This window comes from Hyperolius riggenbachi, chromosome 3 (assembly GCF_040937935.1).
Source record: "Hyperolius riggenbachi isolate aHypRig1 chromosome 3, aHypRig1.pri, whole genome shotgun sequence".
Taxonomy (NCBI): Eukaryota; Metazoa; Chordata; class Amphibia; order Anura; family Hyperoliidae; genus Hyperolius; species Hyperolius riggenbachi.
The window spans coordinates 20,825,513-20,845,127 of record NC_090648.1 but is presented as its reverse complement, the minus strand read 5'-3'; the positions used below and the strand labels follow the sequence as shown (position 1 = coordinate 20,845,127).

General features: G+C 46.4%; 1 protein-coding gene across 1 annotated transcript; it reads right to left on the bottom strand.

Annotated features, from left to right (window-relative positions):
• Positions 1 to 360: 360 nt before the first annotated feature.
• On the bottom strand, positions 361 to 942 carry LOC137561899 (uncharacterized protein DDB_G0282077-like). Its single transcript, XM_068273245.1, has one exon. The coding sequence runs from the start codon at positions 940 to 942 to the stop codon at positions 361 to 363; it is 582 nt and encodes a 193-aa protein (XP_068129346.1).
• Between the last annotated feature and the right edge of the window lie 18,673 nt (positions 943 to 19,615).

Here is a 19,615-nt window from a genome sequence, read left to right as displayed (position 1 = left end):
CCCCTGGAGCACTAGTGCCATCTGAAATGTTCATGGGTTCCTGAGGACTTTGCTGCTGGCTGCCTGCCCCTGGAGCACTAGTGCCATCTGAAATGTCCATGGGTTCCTGAGGACTTTGCTGCTGGCTGCCTGCCCCTGGAGCACTAGTGCCATCTGAAATGTTCATGGGTTCCTGAGGACTTTGCTGCTGGCTGCCTGCCCCTGGAGCACTAGTGCCATCTGAAATGTCCATGGGTTCCTGAGGACTTTGCTGCTGGCTGCCTGCCCCTGGAGCACTAGTGCCATCTGAAATGTTCATGGGTTCCTGAGGACTTTGCTGCTGGCTGCCTGCCCCTGGAGCACTAGTGCCATCTGAAATGTTCATGGGTTCCTGAGGACTTTGCTGCTGGTGCCTGCCCCTGGAGCACTAGTGCCATCTGAAATGTCCATGGGTTCCTGAGGACTTTGCTGCTGGCTGCCTGCCCCTGGAGCACTAGTGCCATCTGAAATGTTCATGGGTTCCTGAGGACTTTGCTGCTGGCTGCCTGCCCCTGGAGCACTAGTGCCATCTGAAATGTTCATGAGTTCCTGAGGACTTTGCTGCTGGCTGCCTGCCCCTGGAGCACTAGTGCCATCTGAAATGTTCATGAGTTCCTGAGGACTTTGCTGCTGGCTGCCTGCCCCTGGAGCACTAGTGCCTGCTGTGCTCCCTCCTCTGCGATCTGATGACGCCTGTGTCTCAGAGTCGCTGCCACTGGGAACTGATGCAGTGACAACAGGATGCACAGTAGCAACTCTTGCCTGCTCTGATGGCCCTTCACCTTCATCAGAGCTGGAGTCGCTGTCTGACAGTGGGTCGGAATGTTCAACCGGCAGCCATTCTTCGCCGTCAGATTCTTTGTCGCTGCCGCTGATTTCCATCAAGGCAATGATCTCCTGTTCTGTGTATCGCCTCTTGGCCATTTTTTATAAATAGGGTACAGAACAAGATAAAGAGATAATAGATAGAAAGATTTTTTTTTTTTTTATGAATGAAGATGAGGAAAAGAAGTGCTGGGAATGGAAGTAGAAGAGAGGAAGGTGATGTGAGGGGGAGAGAGATGAGATCAGAAGATCAGATGATCAGATGACAATCAACTGATCAATAAGGGGTCAGCAAACTAAAACACTAATAGGGGGGGAGGGGGGCAGTTAGATCAGCTAGATTAGTACAGTGTGATCAGTACAGTGTACTGAACACACAAGGGATAGTTAGGCTGGGAAGGGGTTAAAAACAGCAATCAAATACAATTTATTTTCACAGTGGATCACACAGCTCACACAGCTCTGCACACAATCTGCTCCACCTCAGATCTCACACTGACAAGAGATCTGAGGCTTCAGCAGCTTTAGGTGGCAACAATGTAATGTTTACATTGTCAAAGTGTGAATGAGAGCTGCCATTGGCTATGGCAGCTGTCATTCACAGTAAAAACGATCTCATTGGTTCTGTGAACTTCTGTTCACATGCACCAATGAGAGGATCGCGCAGACTCGCGGGCGCGCGCATGCACGCGCGCGGGCGCGCACAGCGCTGCTGAGACTGCAGGACGTGAGTTTCACGTCTGGGAATGCAGGCAGGGACAGAGCATGACGTGAAACTCACGTCCAGGAATGTTAATTGGTTAATGCATTTTTTTCAAACTGTATTTTTTTTTTTAAAACATGTGTTTTTATTTTTTTAGTTAATGGGCAGGGTGGGCAGTCAATCAGTTTTTATTTAGTGTGTATTTTTTTCCATTTCTACTTTAATTTTACTTTTTGGCCACTAGGTGGCACTAAGCACTCTCCTAGAAGATACCAGGGAGTGCAAGAGAATTTCTTACACATTTTGGTTCATGAATCAAATACCTCCTGATTGGAGGCATTTGATTCATTTGCAGGGAATCGTTTGCCTTGGGGGGAACACTGGTTCCTCTTCCGCAATCAATCACCTGTAACAGCTGCGGGGAACCAGCCGCCTGCACTCAGATATGCATGCACAAGGGCAGCAACACTACTGGACGGATATATTCATCCAGATTGCCTTTGAGTGGCGATTTTTGGACAAATATATCCATCCAGATTGGCTTAAGTAGTTAAAGTGGCAAACAAACACATGCTTTCTGGCTCTTAAATTAAGTTTACTAATATGAAATCATATATACTGAGGATTAACATTCCACATGAAAGTAAATCTATAATTGAAAGCAAATACTCCTTTCCTTGAGCCAAATCTGGTATGCAATATCTAGGAGTAAATTTATCTGCAAAATGTTCTGAGTTATACAAATTAAACTGCAAACCAACAAAATCCTTCAGGAACTTCAAGCAGAGGAGTAGCTAAGGGAGGGCAAGGAGGAACATATGTCCCTGGGCGCAGCACTGTGAGGGCGCTCAGCACGGCCATTGCACCCCCAACGTGCATGAGAGGCGGCTCGCTGGCTGCCCGAATTGCCACTGCTTCTCTCTCTCCCTCTGCAGAAGTGTTAACAGCAGCAGAATAAGGCTATCTAAAAGGGGCACATCTGGCTATTTAAAAAGGGTGAAGGGGGGCACAACTGGCAAACTAATGTGGCACACATTTGGCTATTTAAAGGGGGCACGTCTGGCTACTTGAATGGGGTGAAGGGGAACACATAGCTATCTAAATAACTTTTGACTCCACCTATGACCATGACCACATTCTGATGTGTGGCCATGCCCATTTTGCAAAGAGGGCAGTGCAAAAACTGTCTTTGTCCCCGGGTGCTGAAAACCCTAGCTACGCCTCTGACTTCAATATGCGTCTATTTAAAAAGGGCTCCTGGAAAAAAGGGCTCCTGGTGTAGCCCATATATACCAAATTCGGCTACAAAAAGGGCGCCTGGTGTAGCCCATATGCCAACTTTGGCTACAAAGGACACATGGTGTTGGTGTAGCCCATATATGCCAAATTCAGCTACAAAGTTCACCTGGTGTAGCCGAAATAGCTAGTTTTAGTTTATTTAAAAGGATGCTGTTATAGGCAAAATGTGTTGGGCTATAAAAGGGCTCTAGATATAGCTAAGAAAAGTGATTATTATGACCTAACTGCTCCCTACTCTCACACAGAACCCTCCCCTGATGCCTAACCCTAACCCCCTAGGTGGTGCCTAACCCTAAGACCCCCCCCCCCCCATTTGGTGCCTAAGATTCCCCAGGTGGTGCCTAACCCTAAGAATCCCCTGGTGGTTCCTAACCCTAAAACCCCCCAGGTGGTGCCTAACCCTAAGACTCCCCAGGTGGTGCCTAACCCTAAGACTCCCCAGGTGGTGCCTAATCCTAAGGTTCCCCAGGTGGTGCCTAACCCTAAGACCCCCCATGTGGTGCCTAACCCTAAGACCCCCCAGGTGATGCCTAACCCTAAGATCTCCCCCCCACCGCGCTTGTGATGCCTAATCCTAATATCCCCTGCACCCTTGAATCAGAAATCTCAGCTATAAAAGGGTGCCCTTTTGTAGCAGAATCAAAAACCTTGTGGCCTAAAACCTTGTAGCGGAATAAAACATATGGGCTACAAAGGGGTGCCCTACTGTAGCCGAAAACCTTGTAGCCAAATACAAATATGGGCTACAAAGGGGTGCCCTACTGTAGCCGAAAACCTTGTAGCCAAATACAAATATGGGCTACAAAGGGGTGCCCTACTGTAGCCGAAAACCTTGTAGCCAAATACAAATATGGGCTACAAAGGGGTGCCGTACTGTAGCCGAAAACCTTGTAGCCGAATAAAAAATATGGGCTACAAAGGGGCGCCCTACTGTAGCCAAAAACCTTGTAGCCCCCCAAAAAATAGGGGCTACAAAAGGGTGCCGCTTGTAGCCTATATCAAAACTCGGGAGCCCTTTTCACCACCTTGATGATGGGTGGGCGAACACCTGGATGTTCGGGTTCGGGAAAGTTCGCCGAACATGGCCGAGATGTTTGGCATGTTCGGGCCGAACCCCGAACTTCCCGAACATCCCTATTTTGGGGGCCCTATGGGGTCGCAGGCATAAGGGGGGAGCATGCCCCGATCGCGGGGGGGGGTCGGAAATTCCCCCCACCCCCTCCGCTAGCGCTCCCCCCTCTGCCCGCTTCCCCATTCAAAAGTTTCAAGAAGTACCTGTATAGCGGATGGCCTGGCAGTGGGCGGCACTGTGGAGTGAGGAGGAGGAGGAGTCCGGAGAGTGACGAGTTGAGGGAGGCCGGGCAGCGGGCGTGAGGTCAGAGAAAGGGCGGAACTTCCGCCCTTTCTCTGACCTCACGCCCGCTGCCCGGCCTCCCTCAACTCGTCACTCTCCGGACTCCTCCTCCTCCTCACTCCACAGTGCCACTGCCAGGCCATCCGCTATACAGGTACTTCTTGAAACTTTTGAATGGGGAAGCGGGCAGAGGGGGGAGCGCTAGCGGAGGGGGTGGGGGGAATTTCCGGCCCCCCCCCGCGATCGGGGCATGCTCCCCCCTTATGCCTGCGACCCCATAGGGGGGCCGTATTGCGGCCTGTTCGGCCGAACAGGGCCCTGTTCGCCCGAACAGGGGCCCTGTTCGGCCCTGTTCGGGGGCATACAGAAGTTCGGGGCGAACCCGAACTTAAAAGGCCGAACACCATGAGGTGTTCGGCCGAACTCGAACATCACCCGAACAGGGTGATGTTCTGCAGAACCCGAACAGTGGCGAACACTGTTCGCCCAACACTACTTGTAGCCCATATTTGCAGAAATAACATTGATGTCTATGGAGGAGCCCTTTTCATACAGGCAACTCAGGAGCCCTTTTCAACAGATCCCTTCAAGATATATCTAAACGGCATCTATCCTGGGTAGGCAAACTCACTGCATTTAAGATGCAATCTCTACACAACATTATATTTATATTTTCAGAACAGTTAATATACTGATCAGAAGCAGAGGCGTATCTGGTGGCCTGCATGTATGACATGTGCCCTGGGTGCCTCCTTCTTCAAACTGAAGAGGGAGGTTGCTGCTGTTCTGCAATGTCCCTGACATCTACTGTATTTCTCCTATCTTGTGCCCCATGGAAAACACAGGAACTGGCTAAGGTCTGCTGCTGCTAATATCACATGGAGGAGGGCAGGACCGGCATTCAAGCTGCAATCCCGGGAGACTAGGTGGTCACTAATGATCCAATCTTTTTCATCCAATTATACCAAATCTGTGTAGTATAAGGGTAAAATGAGTGAATATATAGAATAGATAATTTGGGCAGTTCCCTTATATTACATAGAAATGGTGAGATTGGATGAAAAAGATTGGATCATTAGTGGCCACTATAAAGCTCCACCATCTCTAGCATTCTCAGCAGCCAGAAGTGTCAGTGGCATCAGAGAAGAGTGAGTATTGTGACTCAATCATGCGCTGCATGGGGCCTGGACAATTAGCCAGCCAGTAAATGTATATTGTCAATACTGTCAACATTGTTAACGCCAACACTGCCAGATGCCAAATGTCAGCAATCACCTTCCTCAGCAGCATCAGCCAACACCTTTCTTTCATGAAGAACTGGGTCATCACTACTGAACCTTTGTCTCCCTCTGCCCCCCCATGTTTCCTGAGGGATGACAGATGTATGTTGATTCCAAAAACATACGGATAAGTTAATTGGCTCTCCCTAAAAAAATTGGCCCTGGACTACAGTACTTACACTACATAATATAGACATATGGCAATGGTAGGGATTAGATTGTGAGCTCCTATGAGGGACAGTTAGTGACGATATATATATATATACACTGTACAGCGCTGCGTAATGTGTCGGTGCTATATAAATACTAAATAATAATAATAATAATAATTGCCAAGTGTTGCTGGTTGCACCGTAGTTTGGCAGCCTCGGCTCTTTGGACATTATCCATCCCATCCTTCCAGAACCTGTATGAGCCAAAACCAATTCTGGGTACCCCCCCCCCCCATTTGTACTTGGGGAAATAAATGATTCTGATTCTCAGTACAGTGCTTTGGGGGCAGAAGTTATAAATGTATGCCTGCAGCCCCGTCTTCTGATATTTATTGGCTTCTGTAGGGGCCTAAATTTCCCCTGCATACCGGTAGTGGGACCCCGTGGTGGCACCCAAAAATGATTGTGTTTGCGGGTCGTTTCAGTCTTTATTTTGTTTGCTTGCTGTGGCAGAATTCCAAGAAATTCCACCATTTAACAGTGATAGTAGGAGCATGAAGAAACAAACAAATACAGCTTTTCAAAAAGATATTTTAAACGTGATAAAATTACATTTTGATGTACTACACTTTAATATACACTCGGTTTTGTTTTCTTGAAACTTATTAAAAAAAAAACTTGGTAAAAAACTTGGTACTTAGTATATATCAGGAAACTGTCATGACTTCCAAAATGAAGAAAATTACACCTCCAACCCTCTACACAGCACAGCAGCAGGGCAGCTATTCCATAATTGTACCAATGCTCCTTTTTTTTAGCACATCTATGCAGAATCTGGTTCTGGTACAATCTTTAGCAGAGTCACAGAAAACCCAAGCTGTCCCCAAAAAAGCACAGACCATGGCCTGGACAGAGACATAGGGGACTCAGCACTATCTTCCCCTTCCAAAGGAGCCTGGAAAAAACACAACAAAAATAAACGGCACCAGTAAGACATGGGCAACATGCACTAAGGGTTCTTTTACACTAAATTAGTTGTTGACAGTTATAACTGAAAAGACAATTGATGTGCAAGGTATTATCCATGTTTCCCTATGGCCTTTTTCAAACTATACGCTAAAACTGATGCTTTTTCACAATGCACTGCTACGGAAAGTTAAAAACCCATTAACCTTCCTAGTATTCAGCTTCTGCTGGATTTCTATGCAAAAAGTGATCCAAATAATTCCCATCACCTTTTTTTCTCTAACTTACCAAAATGTGTTAAAGGAATACTGTAACCCTTTTTTCTATATAATACGGGCTACTGTGGTATGTTGTGTGTTTTGGGACATACCTTTTAGCCCGTCAGTCCATGCGCTAAGACTCCCGGTTGCCTCCGTATAGTTATCTGAAATCTCAGACTTTAAAGTTTGAGATTTGAACTCAGGAAGGAGAAGCGCTCTTCCCTGCGTTCCAGCCCATGCCCACCCCTCTATGCACGCCAGTGGCGTTCCTACCATGGGGCGGCCGCTCCGGGTGTCGGGTGCCCCAGGGGTGTCATCAAGGCCTCCCACAGAGGCCTGTACAGGATGGGGAAGCAACACAGAATGGAGGGGTGGTGGGGAAAGCGGCGGGGAGGGGGGGCGGACCCCCCACCTCCCTCACCTGGGTCCCCTCCTTCTGGCGCTTCCCCCCTCCTAATTAGCAGCAGCTTTAGATATGTGGGCAGGAGCGGACAGAGAGGACTTACCTGCTTCCTGGTGATGGCGCACACGTTATCCTCACGTGACTCTGGTCTCTGACTTCTCTGTCGCTCACTGCGCTTCCGCTAATTATGAAGCACAGTGGGCGGTGGAGAAGGCCGAGAGCAGCGTCACGTGACGCTATACTGGGGGCAACTATACTAGCTATACTGGGGCAACTATACTAGCTATACTGGGGCCAACTATAGTAACTTCATTGGGGGCAACTAGTTTCACTGGGGGCAACTGTACTAGCTATACTGGGGGCAACTGTACTAGCTATACAGGGGGCAACTTTACTAGCTATACTGGGGCAACTATCTATATATATAATAGACTAAGTGCCTCAACCTTCAAACAAGAAGAAGTACTTTGCATGAGAAAATTTATTCGTGCTCAAACACCAAGTTTAAGGCCTCTTTTCCACGGACTGTTGAGCTGTGTGCTCAGCAAGCAGTTACCAGGCAGCAGTGAGCAGATACCAGGCAGCAACAAGCAGTTACCAGGCAGCAGCAAGCAGTTATCAGGCAGCAGTGAGCAGATACCAGGCAGCAACAAGCAGTTACCAGGCAGCAGCAAGCAGTTACCAGGCAGCAGCAAGCAGTTACCAGGCAGCAGCAAGCAGTTACCAGGCAGCAGCAAGCAGTTACCAGGCAGCAGTGAGCAGTTACCAGGCAGCAGTGAGCAGTTGTGAGAGTTTGAGAGCCATTTCATTGCCTATTCACAGTCCATGGAAAAGAGGCCTTACCCTAGCAAGTCTGACATTGCAAATCTGGCCTAATTGGCTATTCATGAGGCAATGCTCATGCAAATGCATGCACAAACCAATACCACAAAACAGTCACCCTGCTACATGCTACATTAGCACTATCCGGCTTAGTGCACACCAGAGCGGTTTGGCAGCGTTTTGCGATCCACTTGCGGCTGCGGATACGCTTGGGTAATGTATTTCAATGGGCTGGTGCACACCAGAGCGGGAGGCGTTTTGCTAAAACGCATCCTCCCGAGGTGAGGCATTTTTTGGATTGCGGAGGCGTTTCTGCCTCCAATGTAAAGTATAGGAAAAACACAAACCGCTCTGAAAAACGGCAGTTCAAAATGGTTTTGCAGGCGTTTTTGTTACAGAAGCTGTTCAGTAACAGCTTTACTGTAACAATATATGAAATCTACTACACCAAAAACGCTTTACAAAACCGCAAAATGCTAGGTGAAATGCTACAGAAAAATAAGAAGAAGCGTTTCAAAATCTGCTAGCATTTTGCGGATCTGCTAGCAGTTTTTGGTGTGCTCCAGGCCTCCAGGAGCGCCATGGGGAGGATTCCCAATGCCCCCTTTTTATACAACTGGGGGGACCGCAGGGTCCCAGGCTCTCTCACTGCCTGGAAACCACAGCGGCACCCCGGAGGGGGAGGCTGGGTGGCGTGGACGACCCCCCCTCAAGTGTGGCCAGCGCCGGGGAGAGCCGTCTGCACCCACCTCCCAATATTAAAAACAGGCACTTACCTTAACGTCCATTGCGTTCTGCTACATGCGCATTAATTTGGGGGCACCACATGAGAAAGGAGAGAAGCATGGGTCACCCCGAGCTTTAAAGCTCAGGGCTGGCTCACATACAGCACTCCAGAGGGGGGGGGGGGGTGGACAGGCGCACTCACTCCAGGGTTCACACCACCGGAGCAAGCCATCCACCACCTGCCTCCAAGGGATACAAACTGCACAAAATGCTTTCCATGAGAAAATTAATGCGCATGTAGCAGAACCCAATGGACGTTAAGGTAAGTGGCAGTTTTTAATATTAGGAGGTGGGTGCGGACGGCTCTCCCCAGCGCTGGCCACGCTTGGGGGGGGGGCGGCTGTGCCACCCAGCCTCCCACTCCGGGGTGCCGCTGTGGTTCCTAGGCAGCGAGAGAGCACTTTGCAGTATTTGTTTTTTGACCCTGCATAGTTTGGCATGCGAAAGCAAATGCATATTTGCATGAGCCAATTAGGCCAGATTTGGAAAGCCAGACTTGCTAGGGTTAAACTTGGTGTTTGAGCACGCAAAATTTGTCTCATGGAAAGCATTTTTTGCAGTTGTATCCTTTGGAGGCAGGTGGTGCATGACTTGCTCTGGTGGTGTGAGCCCTGGAGTGAGTTGTCTGCGCCTGTCCTCCCCCCACCCCGGAGTGTTGTATGTGAGCCAGCCCTGAGCTCTAAAGCTCGGGGTGACCCATGCTTCACTCCTTTCTCATGTGGTGCCCCCAAGTTAATGTGCATGTTGCAGAATGCAATAGACGTTAAGATAAGTGCCTGTTGTGGCCACGCCCTATTTTTTTTTCTTTCTTTTTTTTTGGGGGGGGGTGTCTTTTAATACCCAGCACCGGGTGCCAAATGCCCTAGGTACGCCACTGATGCACGCTCCCTCACTCTGAATAATCATCCCTGTTAGAAATCACCTTTACTCCGGCACCAGCACCCCCTTAGAGGTGCACCTCACAGAATGTGAGCTGACTCGACTCTCCTCACAGCAAGCATTATAGGAGATAGACTTTCTTAGGCATCTTCAAGTTCCAAGTTGTTTATTCAGTAAATAGATATACAGATACAGTTTGTTACATCTTAGCAAAGCAAATTCTTCTGTTTAAGTCCGTTGCGTTACAAGCTCTTAAATAAAATTCCTCCTGAATGTTAGTCAGTTATCTTCTTTCTATACTACGTTACATCTAACTACCTATGTATAGCATACATTATATCAGATTACATAAATAAAGGAAAATAATCAGGGTTCTAGTCAACAGATAGAACGTAAGAGTGCCCTCCATTGGCAACTCATGACCCTTAATACTGACCAGGAAAGAGTTAACTGTGTCATCATCTGAACCATCTATGATTGGTTCAGATCCCTTGTGATGTCATGATACACACCTACTCAATTAATATTCTATGATCCCTTTTCCTTACATACAGGAATGTTCTGTTTATTAAATATTGGCCTCTGTTTTTCCTTTTGCAGTCTGAAAGTCTGTACATTTGAGCAGATAGTGTCCCTGTCCTTCGGACGAGGACAATCTGCTTCTGGTAAAAGTCTTCATAATTTCTCTCTGAGAAATTATGCTTAAAGAAACCCTGTACAAATCAAGCCTTTCTGAGGCCTGAGGCCTACATATAATACTTAGATTATAACAGTCCCCGCTCCCAGTGCAGAGAGGGAGAGCGAGCGAGCGGGGACGCACTGCAGCTGTCCTCCCGCCCCTCCATGTGTGCTGTCACTGGGAATCTCGTTCTCTCTCGCAGTGCAGAGAGAGAACGAGCTAGCGAGCGGGACACACGTCAGCTGCTCGCATGACTTATTATAAAGTGGTCAACGGGTAGGATGTGCTGCAGCAGTGCGCGATGTAACTCTGCGCCAGCACGAGAGGACGTTCTGCGCATGCCTGATCATGATGTCCTCTCGTGCGCAGCGCTATAGGGAAGTACCCGAATTATGGGTACTGCTCAATGCCCCAGAAGTAGATGAGGCACTCGCCGCCATATTGGATTCCCGGGGAAACTTGAACGGAGGAAATAACCGGCAGAATGGGGATGGAGAGCAGCAATATCTGCCGATTCTGCTACAGGGGAAAAAGGAGATAAGGTACATATATTTTATGTGGGGGGTTTGATTAGGGGTTACAGTATTCCTTTAAAGCGGAATATAACCCTGCATTTCAACTTTGCTCTAAAACATTATTTACAGTATATTATATGCAACCAGCATTTTTTTTTACTAGACCAGCATTGGAAGGGTTACACAGGGCTTTAAAGTTCCTGGAGATTTCTGCAGACGCATCCGGAAGCTGACATAGATACATTTTGTTTACATAAATGTATCTAAGTGTTGAATGTGACTCATCTCTCTGACTGAGAAGGAGCTGGAGGACAGCCAAAGAGTGTGTAACATTTATCAATAGATACATTCAACTATATAGAATGTAACAATCTAAACTTCTGCTTATCTCTCCACGGAACTTTAAACCTCTGTGTTTAACCCTTCCAATGCTGGTCTAGTAAAAAAAAATGCTTTTTGCATATAATATGCTGTAAATAATATTTTAGAGCAAAGTTGAAATGCAGGGTTATATTCCGCTTTAAACAAGGGTTTAGTATATGTTTTAAGTATAATAAAAGCTTGAAATACAAAATCAAAGCTAAAATTTCTAAATTACTCCCCAAAATCTCTCACACTTCTGAACTGCAGCTGATCAACCTGATCAACGAATGTGAATGTAAAGCTATCCATACATACATCTGGTGGGCAGATTTGACTAATGCCGGGCATACACGGCACGTTTTTTTGTTATCAATCGAGCCGCTGATGTCTCGATTAATAATATCTGACAGGTCCGATGACCTGCTGGATAGATTCCCCGCTCGATCCCCGCGGGCGGACAATAGCGGGGAATCGAGCGGCTGATAAGGAGCGCCGGCGGGGACGAGCGGGAATCGATCCGCGCGGATGAGCGGGGACGTGGTGGGGACGCGGCGGGAGTCGATCCGGCGGCTATTCGGCCGCCAGATCGACACGTGTATGCCAGACATAATGCCTAGTATACACCATACAATTTACTGTTAGATTATTCTATTAGATTTTTCTGTTAGATTTTCTGTTAGATTATTTTCTGTAAAGTACTGGTAGAGACTAGTCATTACCTCTGGTGCATTGTCTTCTGTTTATCTCCTGCTGAGTAGAACAATGTCTAATTGCTAGGCAGATAAATGGTTAGATAGATAATTTCCAACATGTTGGAAATTATCTATCTGGCAGGTAAATCTGATGCTGGGAATACACGGCTCGATTGATAATATCCGACGTGTCCAATCACCGCGGGGATCGATTCCGCGCTCGATACCCGCGGGCGGACAATAGCGGCAAATCAAGCAGAAGATAAGAAGCACCGGCGGGGACAAGCGGGAATCGATCCGGGTGCACGCGCGGACAAGTGGGGACGCAGCGGGACTTGTGTATGGCCAGCATTACAGAAAATGTAACTGAAAATTGTATGGTGTGTATGTAGCATAAGAGACAAATCTCTCTCTGATCAAATCTGATCAGAGAAAGCTCTGACGGCTTCCCATACACCGCAGGCTGATTCCTGATCAATTTCAGCATGAAATATCTTGGGAATTGGCTGTGTCCGCCACCTTACCGCTGCCCCCTTTGGCCTCTTTCACAGTGCGACGTTGCGTTTGATGCGACATTAAGGACGCATGACGTGCCCCTAATGCAACTCATTGAAAGACTATAACTTGGACGTTATAGTACATTCTTTAGCCCGGCGTTTGGTGCGCCGTTTTCGTTGTACAGTGATGGAACGAAAACGGCGCATGCGTTACATTTTAAAAAAAAAAGAAAGAAACCCTACCAAGCATGTGCAACACACATAACGCAGCAAATGTATTGCTAAACGCACAACATGCAGCACTTTCTAAATATTGCTACACGCTACACACAATGCATCGTGTGCACTGTGAATGTCGTACAGACTTAGTATTGCTGTGCGTTATTCTGCGTTGGAACATTTTGTAACGTGCGACTTTAACGTTGCATTGTGAAAGAGTCCTTAGTTTATAAATCTTGAAAATGGGGGAGAAACCGAGAGCCCAATATGGTGCAGTATGTTAATATGGAGAGATCTGTTGTGAATAAATGAGATGATTATACTCACAAGGAGGGGTCGCCACAAAGGCAACCACTGGAAAGGCCGGCGGGGAGAATTGTGACCTGACCCCGCTCAGGTTAAAAAGTCACTCTCTGTAGATAGGAGAAAATGGGGATACACCCCTCCACCAAGGGTGGACTAGATGATATTGAAATACGATAACAGAGGCGCTAAGCAGAATAAAATTAGTTAAAATTGTTAAAAAGGGGGAAGTGGGTGGACTCACCTCCCTTCTGAAAAAATTGTCCGGCCATTTTTTTCAGAAGGGAGGTGAGTCCACCCACTTCCCCCTTTTTAACAATTTTAACTAATTTTATTCTGCTTGGCGCCTCTGTTATCTTAGTTTATAAATGTACCCCTATTGTACCCCTTAGGCAGCACAGCGGTGTAGTGGTTAGCACTCTTGCCTTGCAGCACTGGGCCCCCGTTTTGATCCCCAGCCAGGGCACTACCGTATCTGCACAAAGTTATCTGTTCTCCCTGTTTCTGCATGGGTTTCCTCCGGGCATTCTGGTTTCCTCTCACACCAAAAAAACATACAGATGAGTTAATTGGCTTCCCCCTAAATTGGCCCTGGACTATGCTACATACACTACACAATACATACATAGACATGCGACTATGGTAGGGATTAGATTGTGAGTCCCTCTGAGGGACAGCTAAGTAACAAAACTATATACAGTGTACAGCACTGCAGAGTATGTTGGCGGTATATCAATACTAAATAATAATAATTTATACATTACCTATCTTGTGTTGCTCATCTGTCATCGGAATAGCCAGAGGTTTATTATATTGAATACAAAAAATCAGTTTGCCGCCAGCTGTTGATGATGATGCATGATCCAGGCTTCATCAACAATGATCGCCGGGGAACATGTCACTATCGGAGGTACATGACGAGGGATCAGCAATGGTGAGTATAAGCTGCCTTAAGTATGAGACCTCCCGTTTTCCCCATGTACGTGGTGCAGAGTGCACATCAGAAGCTAAGCTTAAAGTGACCCAGAGATGAGTAAAAAGACTATTTGTTACCTACCCGGGGTTTCCTCCAGCCCCAGAAGCATGGATGTGTCCCTCGCTGCCGTCCTGCGGTCCTCTGTTAAGCCGCAATCTGCTCTGGTAAGGGGCTGTGTGACGTCGGCATTCTGCACATGTGTGGACCTTCTGTGCAAGTGCAGTTGGCCCCGGCTGACTTCACTCAGTCAGGCTGAGCCCGACCGAGCCATTTAACGGGGTTTGATTGCGGCTACACGGAGGATTCTGGGTGGACAGCGGGAGGCCGGCGTGATAACGGCAAGGGAGGGACGCCTCCATGCTTATGAGCCTGGAGGAAGCCCCGGGTAAGTAAAAAACAGTCTTTTTATTGATCTCTGGGTCTCTTTAAGCTTTCAATCAGAGCAGTTTTTATAGGTGCCCCTGTATAGCTTAACCGGCTATAAGTGCCCCATAATAGATTACCTAGCTATAGGTACCCCACCCTAGTACAGGTTAGCAAACTATAGGTTCCCCAGTACAAGTTAGATAGCTATAGGTGCCCAAGTACAGGTTAGTTAGCTATATGTGGCTCAGTATAGGTGCCCCACTTTCCCCCCTCAGCGACCCCACCCCTGCAGCGATAGTGGTTTGATTACTCACAGTGTCTCTCACCCACGCTGATCACACCACCTGCTCCAATCTTCTCTGTCCACAGTATATGGACATGGTTTAATCAGTAATACACATGGTACACTAGAAAATCCTTTGGGCGACATGCCCGACACTGTGTCAGGCATACCGCTTTCAGCTATTTTTTCTTGCCTGACACAGTGTTGGGCATACCGCTCAAGAGGTTAAAATTAAACGCAACTCAATGCATCACAATGCATTAAAACTCATTGAGTGTAAAAGTGCCCTTAGAGGGTGCTCACAAACAGGTATGAGGGCAGTGGAGTAGCTAAGGAGCTGTGGGCCCCGATGCAAGTTTTACAATGCCCCCCCCCCCCCCCCCCCCAAGCACTCTATACATAATTGATACGGCGCACCAAAACCTGCCAATGGCAACTACAGTGTCAGAGGTGCAAGAAGGGGAGTAGTTTGTTACCGATTAACCATTCAAAGTATCTATAGAAGTGATGATTATGAGCACAGGACCAATAGAGAGCTAATACTGTAGCTGAGAGAAGACCCTTCAGGGCCTTCTGGCCCAAGGGCCCCAATGCGGTTGGTACCTCTGCATCCCCTATTGCTATGCCCCTGAATGAGGGGTTAAACTTACCCATCAGCCTTCTTCTTTAACCCGTCCCACTGCACGTCCCACACTGTGTTCCAAGCTGTGTCACGTGACTACTATGCTTCCTCCTTCAACACGGAAGGAGGAAGTGGGACGGGTGAAAGAAGAAGGCTGCTGGGTACGTTTAACCTCCCAACTCTCCCCTCCGCACACACCCACTTAGCTGCACTACTCACAGGATGAAATCCGAATGAAACTCATGTGGATTTCATCTGAATTTGATCCGGAGCACATCCCTGCTCACAAAACCAGCATGATCTGTAGGAAGTAGATCAGCCAACTTGCACTACTCTAAAAATTGTACTTGGGTTGCCAAACTAAGTTGTGCTGCTTGAGCACTGTATCTTAATGAGTCAACCCCTTACTGATTTGTCTGTGAGCCAGATGTAGCCATCAAAAGAGCCACATCTGGCTCCCGAGCCATAGGTTCTCTACCCCTAGGATAGATCATGGCGTCTGCGCGAATGATGGGAAAAGCTGGTACCAATATTTAAAAAGTGCTGTCTATTTATTTGCATTGCCAAAACTTGATTGATGAACACCAATGTAATGGATTGCGGAGATGCCGCCACGTGGACTGGCAGCGGGGTGGCTGTCTCCGCGTTCAGACCGGCGGTTTCCACACAACAGCATGGGTCTGATTTGTCTGAGCCTTCTAGTGCACACAGATGGAGAGCTACGCGCGCGCGCTGGGAGGCAGGACCTTTATGCCAGTAGGAGAGGGATCAGCTGATCAGGTCGATCAGCTGATCCCAGCGCAGTTACTGATTGGCTGAGTGTCGCTGGGCGGTGCTGAGGAGCGCTGCAGTATATATAGATCTTGCTGGTCAGTCTCAGGTTGTCTGCCGTTGCGTATAATTACGTGTGAGCACTCAGACCTCAGTCAGATCCCACAGTGTGTTAGGACCTGGGAATTCACACTTAGCCAGATTACGCGTGTGTTATACTTTAGACCAGTTCCAGGGTGTTGTGACCAAGGACCTCTCACCCAAGCTTAGGATTACTGTGTCATTGCTGTGTTATACTTTAGACTAGTTCCTGGGTGTCGAGACCACGGACCTCACACCTCAGACTAGGACTCTGCTCTATTTCTGTTATGACCATTTGCTCTGTCGACCTCTCTCTTGCTTTCTGATTCGGTACCTCTGCATATCTGCCTACCTGTTGCCAGACCCTGCCTGTACCCGGTTACCAAATCAGCCTTCTGTCTCTGTACCTTATCTGCTCGTGTGTTGCCGGCCTGGCCTGCCCCACCTTCCAGGCTGTCACTCACCCCTTGACCCCTAGCAGTGGCACAATTCCACCAAGTGTCAGTTGCAACTAGGACTCCTGCTCCTCAGAGAGTCCGGCCGGTTAGCAGCCAGTGGCCTCTTCCCCTGGAGTCCCCTGGCTGCAGTATAGTCTATATCTGATATCCAGATATCCCAGGTTCTCACTATTCCCTTTCTCAAGGAGATAGTCCCTGCACTTCCCAGAGCCACCTGCCCCTCAGGTGGTTCTCGGCCAAGCTTCCTGTATCTCCCGCCTCACGGGAGATAGCCTACAGTTACACCAAACACTTACACTTTATTAGGTGTCCAGAGGTTAGTCATACTTGTATTATTGGTGATTCTGCAGATCATCCATAATCAGGTATACATCTGTATTATTGATGATTCTGCAGATCATCAATGATCAGATTCTCTCTGTGTGCTGACACCGATCGTTACAACCAAGCATCGCAATTATGTGAATTGGCCCTTAAAGGTGTGGAACTTCTTTCCCATTCCTAAATACATAGTTCCTGGAAACACATATAGAGGTTAAAAAAAATCTGAAATTTAATTGTTTTATATTTATTTTATTCTTATTTTATATCTTTTAAAGTAGGTATACCAGGAGACCTGCAGCAAGGAAATAACAATTCCTGAAAGGCTATTCCTCAGGAGATTAATTGGTAAAGTAGCCAATTGGGGGGCAAGAAATGTATAAAAACGTATTAGATTCATGTCTTGAATAGAAGAAAAAAATTAGCTGTGTGTTTTGCAGAACGTTGTACAGTCTGACTGATTCAGTGGTGCTGTTTTTCAATCTTTTGCATGAAAATGTTATATGGAAACATCACCAGTTTTAATGCACATAAATTGGAGGTAAGATTTCTTAAAAAAATAAAATAAAAATAAACCTCCACTCAAATCATAATGCATACATCAACAACACACAAACAATGTTGTCATTTAATTATCATAAACTACCTTTCCATTTATAACTGCAGGTTAAAGGTTAATATTTAAGGTTGCTGCAAACTATCTCTGTAAAAATACATATTTGCACTGAGAGTTACTTTATGATTCTTACATCCTGCATGGGCCACGGCATGTTCCCGAACCAATGTAATATTAATATTAATATTATTGAACCAATGTAATATGTAATATAATATACCAATCTTCTACATCATTCCATCTCTAGATTATACCACCTCACCAGTGATGATCAAAATCAAAAAATGTTGCATATATTTTTGAAGTTGTGCCCATACGTAATTACAAATTAATTCAATTGATTTTGTATAGCTATTCATCATCTTGCATACATTTTTGAGCAATGTTTGCGTAACTTTTTGCCGATTTTGGTGGTGAATAGCAAAGCACCTATACAAGCTATTGACACCAAAATTGCTACATATGTTAAGGAGAATTGTGAGTACAAAACAAAAAAAGTCAAAAAAACCTTGTAGTTTTTGAGAAAATCGATTTTAAAAATGCAAAGAAACATGTTTTTTTAACTCAGAAAAATGACATTTTAAAAAACATTTTTCTTTGCATTTTTAAAATCACTTTTCTCAAAAACTACAAGGTCTTTAAAAAAAAAATGGTAGCAATAGCATATATGGGGGCTATGCTATTAACTACTTAAATTGGCACAAAATTGAGCAAAATTATGTGAAAAATTATGCAAAATTATGAATGATTACATTTGCAAACAAATTTATTACGAATGTCCCCGAAATTTCCTATTAGGATTAAGATGCGTAATTGCAAATGATGATGCCCAGTTTTGCATAGTCGTAATTTCTGCTCTTCATTACACATCACATAAAGTATAATCAATCATCTTTTTTAAAGGGACATATCCCATTAAAAACAATTAAAAATACAGGACACGGCAGGTAGCACCATAGAGATGCAGTACAATGTAAAGGTGGCCACTAACAGTCCAATTTCTAATGAAAAATAATTTGGGCGAGCAGAAATTCTGAACGGATTGGTTGTAAATAATCTTAGATGATGGGCACAATCAATTACAAATGATTATAAAAAGAATTGGATTTTTGTCAAACCAAAATCTGGATTTTCTTGTTGGTTGTGATAGATAGGAAGCAAAGATTGGTTCATTGATGGTGTAGTGAACAAGTTTTCTTCCAATCAGAATTTCTGATCGCTTTAAAGATTTTTCGCTAGATATTGGACTGTTAGTGGCCACCTTTAGATTAAAACGCCCTGCTGGGATTGCCAGCCATCCTATATAATAATATCCAATTGTCCCTGTATCCTCCTTTGTCCCTGAGTCCCTGGGTCTGTGCGGTTTCACTACTGCGCAAGTGCACAGACAGTCATCGGGACAGAGGGAGGACGGGGACACTGAGCCAGCAAACATATGCACGATGGCATGCGTCGGTGGCTGCGATGACAGACCTAGAGCCCAATTTCAAAAACAGCTTAGGTCTACTAATTTACTATAAACATATAAGTAACAAACTCACACACAGCCACAAATCTGCTGCAGCATGGCTGTGCACGCAATGTAGAAAGTGACCCCTGTAGAGATAAAGTCTGCACTAGGGATTTCCACTTACCGAAGGGTTACACTGCACTCTGTAGATCGACCTCTGTGTCTTACCTTTATCTCTACAGGGCTCACTTTCTGTATTGTGTACACAGCAGTGCTGCAGCAGCTGTGTGGGAGTTTGTTACTCATATCAATTATAGGAACTGGTTGGCCATCCTGGCGCATACAAGAGATATCGGCGCGGGAGACTTGGGCGCAGGATACAGCCGTATATGGCTGATCCTGCTTCTGCGCAAGTTCCCTGCCGTATTAAATACTATTCCCCCTCCAGGCAGCCATGGATGGTGGGGAAGGAAATTATTTGGCTTCCAGCAATTGCTGGAATCTGAATTATTGTGTTTTAAAAGTAACTTCAGCTCTGTCTTCTGACAGCACTGAAGTTACTCCCTGTGCGCTGCTATAGTCGTAATTCCTATTATAGCCTACGGTGGCGCCGGCTGCGCCCAAGTCTCCAGTCCTGCACTGCAATCACCGTGTTC

Bases quoted from the DNA above. Each gene is read 5' to 3' on its own strand.
- LOC137561899 (XM_068273245.1), bottom strand. From the start codon at position 942: ATGGCCAAGAGGCGATACACAGAACAGGAGATCATTGCCTTGATGGAA.